This window comes from Sinocyclocheilus grahami, unplaced genomic scaffold (genome assembly GCF_001515645.1).
Source record: "Sinocyclocheilus grahami isolate Dianchi unplaced genomic scaffold, SAMN03320097.WGS_v1.1 scaffold122.1, whole genome shotgun sequence".
Lineage (NCBI taxonomy): Eukaryota > Metazoa > Chordata > Actinopteri > Cypriniformes > Cyprinidae > Sinocyclocheilus > Sinocyclocheilus grahami.
Genome location: NW_015505301.1, coordinates 2,559,619 through 2,570,627, shown reverse-complemented (window position 1 = coordinate 2,570,627; position 11,009 = coordinate 2,559,619). Strand labels below are relative to the sequence as shown.

General features: G+C 36.7%; 2 protein-coding genes across 6 annotated transcripts in view; one reads left to right on the top strand and one right to left on the bottom strand.

Moving 5' to 3' along the window:
* The window catches only part of topbp1 (DNA topoisomerase II binding protein 1), a 36,234-nt gene extending 27,919 nt beyond the window's left edge, over positions 1-8,315 (bottom strand). For 2 of the 3 annotated variants that reach the window (XM_016278528.1, XM_016278530.1), the window contains exons 1-7: positions 7,584-7,813; positions 5,771-5,877; positions 5,514-5,648; positions 2,854-2,997; positions 2,514-2,695; positions 1,550-1,743; positions 1,271-1,462 (exon numbers count right to left, since the gene is read on the bottom strand). In XM_016278528.1, coding sequence (XP_016134014.1) covers positions 1,271-1,462; positions 1,550-1,743; positions 2,514-2,695; positions 2,854-2,997; positions 5,514-5,648; positions 5,771-5,857 — 934 coding nt within the window. In that variant the 5' untranslated portion in view covers positions 5,858-5,877; positions 7,584-7,813. Of the gene's footprint in view, positions 1-1,270; positions 1,463-1,549; positions 1,744-2,513; positions 2,696-2,853; positions 2,998-5,513; positions 5,649-5,770; positions 5,878-7,583; positions 7,814-8,085 lie in introns of those variants that run through there. The other variant, XM_016278529.1, reaches the window with a different exon arrangement.
* A 581-nt stretch (positions 8,316-8,896) lies between these two features.
* Positions 8,897-11,009, top strand: part of uba5 (ubiquitin-like modifier activating enzyme 5) — a 9,712-nt gene continuing 7,599 nt past the window's right edge. The window contains exons 1-7 of one of the 3 annotated variants that reach the window (XM_016278588.1): positions 8,897-8,915; positions 9,123-9,379; positions 9,492-9,537; positions 9,633-9,722; positions 9,984-10,093; positions 10,598-10,684; positions 10,781-10,865. In XM_016278588.1, the coding sequence (XP_016134074.1) occupies positions 9,231-9,379; positions 9,492-9,537; positions 9,633-9,722; positions 9,984-10,093; positions 10,598-10,684; positions 10,781-10,865 (567 nt within the window). In that variant the 5' untranslated portion in view covers positions 8,897-8,915; positions 9,123-9,230. Of the gene's footprint in view, positions 8,916-9,089; positions 9,380-9,491; positions 9,538-9,632; positions 9,723-9,983; positions 10,094-10,597; positions 10,685-10,780; positions 10,866-11,009 lie in introns of those variants that run through there. The other 2 variants (XM_016278587.1, XM_016278590.1) reach the window with 2 other exon arrangements.

The following is an 11,009-nucleotide window of genomic DNA, read 5'->3' as shown; positions in this document are numbered from 1 at the left end:
GCCAATATATTTTTTTACCTTATTAAATGTATGCGTCATCTTTCACGTCAAATTCTTACAATTGATCAAGAAATGTAATAAACTGCAGGGCTGTTACCAATCAAATTATAATAAAAATAATTACAAAATTACAACAGCAATAAATAATGTTATGGGATTAATGTTGTAAATAAAATTTTTAACATACAAATAAGAAATGTTGGGGGAAAATGCATGCTTTTAAGCATGAGACTAAACCGACAGTAGGTGGCGGTAAGTCACTTATTCATTCAACCCGATTCCTTCAAACCTCTGAATCATTCAGTAACAAATGCCGGGTGTGGCTTGGAGAATGTGCGCGATAATTCTGTTCTGATCTTTGTTTGGAACTATTTTCGTTGGTGAAATAGAACAAAACAGTCAATTGTGTCTAAAAATGTAAGTAACTTCATATACTTTACTACTTGTTTGTTGAACTAAAATCAATGTAACATTTGCAATCGTGAAAATATTCAGCAAAATAGTTCCCTTGTCATGGTATGTTACTTGACTATATCATGCTATAAATAAACTAAACATTTAGAATTTTTGCCTCAGTATGTTTGTTCTGTGAGTTTCTTTACGTGTGCCGTAACGCTCATTTGATTTGAGTTCTCCATGAAAGTCTCTCACAGAGACAGGCAGCACGAGCCTCAACAGTGCGACATTGATAATAGAAATACACTATCAATTATCAATCGCTGTTTAAGCTAAATGTAATAAAATCAGAAGAATCATTCGCGCGTTTTGATGCATGATTATATTTTGTCACAAGTTTTAATCAGGCTATTAGTCCTGTCGGGCAAGTACAATTCTCAAGCCATTTTTCAGTAAACTTACATTAACCCATTTAAAGTAGTTCGAAGGCTGGACAGCGAGCTGGTGTTCGACTGTATTCTGTAACCGCAATTCTCTCTGATGACGCGGTAACTACAGCGGAGAAAAAGTACTCTTGATGGACACTCACTGGGTCCATCAGACTGGAGAATTTTTTGTGGTAATGGGACCAAAAATATTTAAGACCTACTGAATCTGAATTTAAGACATTTTAAGACTTTTTAAGGACCCGTGGCCACCCAGTGTGACACGTCTGAGAGGCACCAATGTACAAATACAATAGTCTAGTAATATTTATTAACAATATATCAATTTAATGCATCCTTGTGTTAATTTCTTTCCAAAAAAAAAGTTTTGTGTCAGTATGACGTACAACACAAATGGTGCCTTAACAATAAAACAGTGTTTTACTCACCCTCTTTGCTCCTGTTGGGTCCTGTAGGAGTGGAGGTGTTGGGTCTGCCTGGCATCTCCTCCGCACCCTTCTTTCCACGCTCCACAGCATACCTGCTCTCATCCTGACAGAAGCCCTTCTCGATGCTGTCAAACAGCCAGTGCAGGGACACACAGTATACGTTCCATTTACGGGCAAACTCGTATTTCTGACCTGAAATGCAACCCATAAAATGAAGTGAAGATCATGCTAGGACTGTGTCCCAAAACATACAGATGAGGTCAGAGATTATGGGGTCACCTGTGGGTTCACTGACAATAAGGTGAGTACACTCATTCATCTTGAGCTGCCCTGTGTAATTGCCTCCATTCTGGCCACACAACCTCTGAACCTCTTTACGCTCCACAGTAGAGAGTCCCGTCACACAGACCGTACAGCCTTTCAGGACTGGACACTGATAGTCCTCCGTATTCAGTTCAGAGTGATGGAAAACACTGTGGGGAAAGAAAAAAGATTATAGATTATAGTCGATAATGCCAAACTGCACATCGTAAAACAACAATTACAAAATGTGTAGATTCGGTGGCGAACGCTGTTACCTGCAAACTCCGTCCCTACAGTGAATGCAGTGCATAGAGCACAGTGCATTTTCCTAGCGGAGCCACTCAAAGTCTTTCAACCACTCTCTCCGAAAACTGTACGCCTTCTATTCGGCTGGTGGATCAACATTCACCACATGATCGCTATCACCAGCACCATTATTTGTAACTTTATGTGGTTCACAAAATAAATCTGTAAGTGTTCTTTAAATTTTCTCTCTTCTTCAGCCCTTTCTTTTTCTCGCGGTAGTTAGTGAAAAGCAGTGACTGGGTGATTGACAGCTAACATTAACCAATCTAAAATCTGCATTCAAGTTAAGAATGTAAAGATGAAGTTTAATTGGTTATGTAGCCTAATGTTTCATAGAACGGCAGACAGGTCACCGTATCAGCACTCAGAAGGCACATACTCTGAATGTTTTTAGAGAAATGCAAATAGGTCGCACGACAACAATTATATGCACTCGCACAAATGCTCCCAAATATATTTTGAGGTCGCACAGATTACATTTCTGGAGCATATGCAACCAAAATGGTTGCAATTTCGAGCCTTGGTATGGATAAATTGTTTATAACAACACTGCAATACTCCTTAAAATGTTGAGTTGTCAATTTTGATTTCACAGTGACTTATCCCATGGTGACTTTAACCATGCAGACTTTACCTATCCTGAGACTTTTCCCAGCATGCTTTCACCCAGCTGGGCAAAAGAATGGGCTTCCCAAGGCTTGCGGCCACCAGGTATTTCTTACTCCCCACTTCACCTGCCACCAGGTGAGTAACAGACACATTGAGATCACGGTAGACCCGTCCACCCATCAGCTGGACAAGATCCATCACTTCACTCTACAAGAACAACAAAACAGCCGCTTATTTGTCGTGTAGATCTGCACATACAGATGTAATTTTCACTATTTCAATGACACTTTATACACTCTGTAAGCAAAGATTGAGAAAATAAACAATTATATATTAGCCTTAATCATCAATGGTATTTTCCTTACCCGTGCCTCTTTGTCAAGGTTGGTGCAGGAGGCAGTGACATCAGCCATGGCCATGTTGTACACGGGCTGCTCTGCTTTGGGCACACATCTCTGCTTCTGCAGACAGAACAGCACTACCAGAGGACTCACAATCCTGCATCCCAGCTGCAAATATGACAGACATACAGTTTTGTAAGATTACTGACAGTAACATTTATAATGTTACAAAAGATTTCTGTTTCAAATAAATACTGGGGAAAAAAAACAACTCAATTACATTAAATTTATAATGTAAAAAAAAAAACAATAAAAAAACAAGAGTGCAGGTATTCAAACTTAAGTTATACATCACTCTAGTGCTGGGCGGTATACCGGTTCATACCGAATACCGGTGTTTATTTTTGTTATGATATGAATTTTTTAAATACTGCAATACCAGTATACGTCGCTTAAACAACGTTCGGAATGCTACACTGTTTGAAAGGGGTCCCTTTTCACTGTTGCACTGTGGTGAGGGAACAGCTGTATGTGTTACTAAGTGTGAAAGTTCCGAAACTGAAGCTGCAGAACTAATAGAACGTGATGAGACAGAAGAACTCATCCACAATATCCACATTGACCACCACAAATATCCACCACCCCCTGCCATCAGCACACACACGAGTGCGACTTTAGCACTAGATGTAGCAACTTTCAGACCCTTTTAGCGGCTTTTTTTCATAGAATATTCATACTGACAAACCTAGCGACTTTTTTTGGATAAACCTTAGCTATGGTTCAGTTGGAAGATTTTGCCAGTGCTGTCCCGCGAACGCGAGGTCTGACTTTCCCGGAGAAGTGTCACCTTTCTCAGCGTCTGTTCTGTGCAGTGAGCGGCAGAGAAGCAGTGCATTAAGTTGGCCGCACCACATCCGACTCGTCAATAAATGAGTACAAAACAGCGTTTCCTAGCACCTGTCACTTACTGATTGGAATTATAAATATGAGCGTAGTTCATCTGTTAATATCACATGCACTGTTTTGGTTTGTAGTTGTTTTTAGTTTGTTACTCAGATGCAGGCAGTGCGCTGCATGAGACAAAAAAGTAATATAGCCAAAACAACCGCATAGCCGCTCTTTAGTGTAGATGCATGTTGATTTTATCAGATGGTGCCACGATTATAAATGAGAGTAACTCCTGGTTAACATGTATTAAAAGGGGTCGTGTTTAGTCACTATTTAGTGTGGTATTTTTTTACTATATTCACTCGTCATGACAGTAATATAGGGCATTCTAAGTCAATATACTGCAGTATTTCCTCTCAATCAGTAGAAAATATGGTTAATACCCGGTCATGCATGAAAAAAAAAATACCGTCATGTACCGTGAAACCGGTATAATTTTGAAAAATACCATGATATAAATTTTTGGTCATACCGCCCAGCACTACATCACTCTCAGTTTAGTTTTTTGTAAATAATGCAGAGATTAGTGATGTACCAAAATTTCGACAACCAAGAATATCTTGGAAAAAAAAATTTTTTTTGGAAGGCCAAATTTTTTTACTAAAACAGTATTGTTTATCAAGTGTTTCACTGATGACACCTTTTGATTGTGTCAGTGTTTATTTTGTGAACATTATAAAGATACACTACCAGTCAAAAGTTTTTGGACAGTAAGATTTCTACTGTATTTTTTTTTTTTATAATTCTATTCTGCTCACCAAGCCTGCATTTTTTTTAATCAAAAATTAAGCAAAAGCAGTATTATTATGAAATAGTTTTACTATTGAAAATAACTGCTTTAAAATGTAATTTATTCCTGTGATCAAAGCTGAATTTTCAGCATCATTACTCCAGTCTTCAGTGTCACATGATCCTTCAGAAATCATTCTAATATGCTGATTTGCTTATTATTTGCTTATATTATAAAAATGAAAACATTTATTTAGCAAGTATGCATTAAATTGATCAAAAGTGATGATCAAGACATTAATAATGTTACAAAATATTTCTATTTCAGATCAATGCGGTTCTTCTGAAATTTCTATTCATCAAAGAAACCTAAAAAAAATTCTACTCAGCTTTTTTTTCAACATAATAATAATAAAAAATATTTTTTGAGCAACAAATCAGAATATAAGAATGATTTCTGAAGGATCATGTGACTGGAGTAATGATGTAATGTAATAAATTACATTTTAAAATATATTCAAATAGAAAGCTGTTATTTTAAACAGTAAAAATATTTCACAATATTACTACAGGCTTGGTGAGCAGAAGAGAATTCTTTAAAAAATCTTTGACTGGCATACAAGTAAACATGTCAGCACTTCACCTTGACCAAAAATAACTCTAAAGTAGCAATATATGAAATTTGTTCAGCAGAAATATCAAGGCAGCTTGTTTGCTGAAGAACTACGACTGGTTTAACACGTCTCTTTGAACAGTATACGGAGTTAAATTACCAGAATATAATTAGAGAGACTTTCTCGGTTTCCTGCTAAATGAACATTTTTAATTCGGTTTTGGTGTCTCTGTAATAAATTCTTTCAAGTCAAAAAATTCATTTCAAAAGATCATCACTAACCGAGACCATAAAAATGTACACATTTTATGTAAATACAATAAAGAATATGGAATGATATTTTCTCTGGCCAACTGCTTATCACTGCAAAAAGTGAAACGTCACACAAACGCACCCTCCTGCAGTGGTCAAAGGCATTGCTGGTGAAGTCACTGAAAACAAACAGGGACTTGTCATTGTGGTCCAGCTTTAGTGTGGCTTCCTCATCCAGCGTCTGCACATATTTCTCTGACTGCAGTTCCACTATTGCCTGAAATTATTATATAAACAAAAGACATCAAGTAGTACGGTAGTATTAAGGTTCAAAGGATATTATAAGATATAAGAAGCATTTAATGACAGATGTTAACAAGAATGACACATTATGATCACCTTATAGGCCTGGAGAGCCAGATCACTCTTTTGTCCATTGCGTTCAACAAATTTCACAATGTATGCCTCCTTGTTGTCTTTTGACATGGTGGCATATAATCTACATCCTGTGGAAACAAACGTGCATGGATTTAATATCATCATTAAACAATGTAAACATCTGCTAATCATTAGTATCCCGTTCTCTCATAGTGTTATTCTGTAATGTAATACCATCATGTATATAGGCCTGTTGCAATAATCAATATATCGACTTATCGCGCAATATATGTACATGACCTCAATCATTTTTGGTGATGCAATATATCGCCCATTATATTTACTGAAAAATTAATGTCACCGTGTTTTTTACATTCCACTTGCGCCAGTTTCTTCTGCAGCTTCTCGTACATAACGTGGTGTAGTCATGAGATACTAGTTCAAAGCTTCTAAACTAAGTTTCATCTGAAGATATGTGTCTTTGTGCATACAGACATCTGAAGTGAAGTGACATGTGGCCAAGTATGGTTACCCACACTAGGAATTAGTGCTCCGCATTTATCCCATCCTAAGTGCACATACACAGCAGTGAACAGTTGTTGCTAGGGAGTTCTGGGCTGTTGCTAGGGTGTAGCTAGGAAGTTCACGGTTGTAACTAGGGTTCGACTTCCATAAATTGCTTGAACTGATAAAATGTTTATTGTGAATGCAGTGTCACTTCAAATCAAATGAGTGCATACAAAATCTTTTAATTAAATTTTAAATTAATTTTCAAATTTTAAATCACATTAAATTTGAATAATTCCTTGCATTTACTGGCAAACAAAGTTTGAAAAGTGACGTGACATGTGGCCAAGTATGGTTACCCACACTAGGAATTAGTGCTCCGCATTTATCCCATCCTAAGTGCACATACACAGCAGTGAACACACACACACCGTGAACACACACCCGGAGCAGTGGGCAGCCATTTATGCTGCGGCGCCCGGGGGAGCAGTTGGGGGTTCGGTGTCTTGCTCAAGTCGTGGTATTGAAGGGGGAGAGAGCCCCCCCCCCCCCCCACCTACAATCCCTGCCGGTACGAGACTCGAACCCGCAACCTACGAGTCCGACTCTCTCACCATTAGGCCACGACTTCCCATCTGACTGCTAAGTAGTGACTGTGTTTCTCAGCAATAGTGTGCACCCTTAATTTACAGAGAAAAGAAGGTCCGGGAAAAATCTGTAGATGGAAAAATCTCCATAAAAGTGCATTTTTCTTTTTTTTTTGTACTTGTTACTTTGCACTTTTTGTTAGAAAATGTTTGTTTACTATTTATTCAAGTTTTTTAAGGTATCTAATATTTTGATACTTAATTTCCATGATCTAAATATTCTTAAAAATCAAAAGTTTGTTGTCATTTGGAAGTGTGTAGGCCTTCTTGCATTATTATGGTGTTACACATTATGATTATATATTCAGTGGCATAAAATGGTGTTTAAAATGACAATAATATCGCTTATCGCAATTATTTCTGGGGCAATATATCGCACAACAAAAAGTTGTTATCGTGACATGCCTACATGTATATTCTATTTTGTATTAGGTTTAACAAAATAGCAATTTAATACAAAAATCGAACAAAAACTGGATGCTATTTAGGATTATGACACTAATAATTTCCAATCGACTTCTCATTGAAGGTTGTTTTGAGTATCTCATAAACAAGGCCAACAAGACATCAGAGTGTCAAACTGTCGCACAGCTCTAAAACCTTGTAATCTATTGCGTGTCTTTTTTTAATTTATTAATTTAAAACAACCTAAACACTCATAATAACAAATGAGGACTTACCGCGAGACAGAGCAGAATCTTGATTAGAGGATTGAAACTAGGAGATTTAGGATTAAAACTTTCAACTTCGTTTGTTTGTCATTTCATCACAGACACACATAGAAACATAACTTGTATAAAACAGCAGGATAATTAATCTGCTAATCTGTCAGTATTTTAATTTGAAAATCCGCGTGAAGCCGTTTTCCAGTCATTCGCGCCATCAGCTCTGAAAAAAACTTCCGCTTCACTTCTGTTTCTTTGGTGAAATGGGAGAAATTATTAAAATATATGACCGCCACCTACCGGACCGGAGAAGTGCAGTGTCAGAAATGAAAGAAATAGTTAAATTCAACTAATATTTTTACTCTAGGTATTTTTGGAAGTGAGAGGAAAACATGTAATTCTTTTCCAAAGACTAACAGCGTTTTTTAAGCTGTTACCATAGTTACATATTCGTGTCTTTTTTAAATTTATTAATTTAAAACAACCTAAACACTCATAATAACAAATGAGGACTTACCGCGAGACAGAGCAGAATCTTGATTAGAGGATTGAAACTAGGAGATTTAGGATTAAAACTTTCAACTTCGTTTGTTTGTCATTTCATCACAGACACACATAGAAACATAACTTGTATAAAACAGCAGGATAATTAATCTGCTAATCTGTCAGTATTTTAATTTGAAAATCCGCGTGAAGCCGTTTTCCAGTCATTCGCGCCATCAGCTCTGAAAAAAACTTCCGCTTCACTTCTGTTTCTTTGGTGAAATGGGAGAAATTATTAAAATATATGACCGCCACCTACCGGACCGGAGAAGTGCAGTGTCAGAAATGAAAGAAATAGTTAAATTCAACTAATATTTTTACTCTAGGTATTTTTGGAAGTGAGAGGAAAACATGTAATTATTTTCCAAAGACTAACAGCGTTTTTTAAGCTGTTACCATAGTTACATATTCCTTCCAGCGGCGCGCGATTCCTTCCAGCGGCGCGCGATTCGTAAGATGTTGTTCTTCTGAATCGAGTCTTTTCAGTTCATTGATTTAACTGGCTCACAAAACTGATTTCTTCACATGCAAAAATGCCTAGTATTGTAAATAAATTGTAGTATTGTTAAATGTAAATTATATTTAGCTTCTAAACGGCGACGAGTCACGGCTCTAACTTGGAAAAATTGTCGAACAAAACGTAATAAAAAGTAGTAACGTATGTGTTTACATGTGGTGAGATTTTTAATATATACATTTTTTTAAACCAGTTCATCATTCATCGAGGGAACTTTCGTTCCTGTGTACTTTGTGTTTCACTCCGGGCTCAATATCTAGACACACTCTTCGCCAGCTGCTTTCTAAGTCACGGCTCTAACTTGGAAAAATTGTCGAACAAAACGTAATAAAAAGTAGTAACGTATGTGTTTACATGTGGTGAGATTTTTAATATATATATATATATTTTTTTAAACCAGTTCATCATTCATCGAGGGAACTTTCGTTCCTGTGTACTTTGTGTTTCACTCCGGGCTCAATATCTAGACACACTCTTCGCCAGCTGCTTTCTAGCAGTGCGGACCGACGTGCATATTCATTTTCATCTTTGGCATGCTTTATTTTTCCCATCGGAAAATCATATCAGCTCGTGTTTATTACAATATAGGATTTTAAGAAAAAATGGCCACCGTCGAGGAGCTGAAGCTGCGAATCCGTGAGTTAGAAAATGAACTAATTAAATCCAAACAGAAGCAAAGTGATGCTGAACATCATCTCAGACCAAAGATTGATCAAATGAGTGCTGAAGTCGTAGACTCAAATCCATACAGGTGAGCAATTTGACGCTGCTATGTTTATTTATGATCACTGACTTGTTTTTGAACATATGGAAGGCTAAACCGGTGCGAAAGTCACTTTAATGTTATATTTAATATCTCGCAGTCGTCTGATGGCACTCAAAAGGATGGGCATAGTTCAAGACTACGAGGTAAACATGTGTATTTATTATTTTTATGAAACTTTTATATTGATAACTGCTTGCTCGTGTTCAGATGAGCACTATCCACCTGCTGTCATTCTCAGAAAATCCGCTCGTATGCTGTGGCAGTGGTGGGAGTTGGAGGAGTGGGGAGTGTCACTGCAGAAATGCTCACCAGATGTGGCATTGGTAAGGTAATGCACCTTTATCCTCATTCCTCAATATATAGATCTAGTAATATATAGGACTAATTAATCAAATATGCACTGATTGGCCGGTCTATGGTGTGCATTGTTAATGTTTTTTTAGTTAAACTTGCTGCATTCTTGTAGTGTGTGTTGCCGGTCGGAGTACAGGAGGGAAGCCAACAGCATAACCCCCAGAGACATGCCTCGGCTCTGCAGTAACAGACTGTCATGCCTCTTTTTGCTGTGTCTGTGATTTCTTCCCCGCAGTTGCTGCTGTTTGACTATGATAAGGTGGAGTTGGCCAACATGAACCGGCTCTTCTTCCAGCCACATCAGGCAGGGCTCAGTAAAGTTGAGGCTGCTGAACACACTCTTAGGTAAGGGGGAGGTTAATCGTCTTAACATATATAGCAAGGAATGGTCAGAGGTGACAGTCAAGACATTCATAGAGTTACAAAAATTCTAATATATGAGATTCAAATAAATATATATTTGTTTACTTTCTATTCATCAAAGAATCCTGAAAAAGTTTCCAAATATTGAGCAGCACAAGCATTTTCAACATTACTAATAATAAGAAGAAATGTTTCTTGAGCATCAAATCAGCATGAGATGTTTCTCGTCAAGTCTAAAAGAGATAAAAGCATGAATCATTATATCACTCTTTTAAAAAATTCTTAGAAAAATTGTATTTAACAACTAGGTTAATTTGCTTATGAAGCTTATTTATTTTATTTTTCTTTAGTGGAAATCCACTTCATCTTTCTCTGTTTATATTTTATTTTAACAGACTGTGATGTGGATTAAAAATGAGAAATTAAAAGGTTATTTTACAGCATTTTAGTTGATATTTCCCATTTTAATTCTGTTTTCCTGCATAGGAACATTAATCCAGATGTTGCTTTTGAGACCCACAATTACAACATTACCACAATGGACAACTTCACGCATTTCATGAACCGCATTAGGTGATCACTCTTTTTTTTAATGTCACAGTATGCTCAAAGTTTTCCTTATCATTTTCAATATGGCTGTAATAAACAATCTTGCTTTTGTGTTTTCAGTCACGGAGGACTTGAGGAGGGGAAGCCTGTGGATATGGTCCTCAGTTGTGTTGATAACTTTGAGGCTCGGATGGCCATTAATACTGTGAGTTTTTGGCATTAAACTGTAAGAACTATATTTTTTTTGTTCATTTTAATATATACAAATGTATGTTTATATATATATATATATATATATATATATATATATATATATATATATATATTTTATTTTTGCTATATTTTGAAA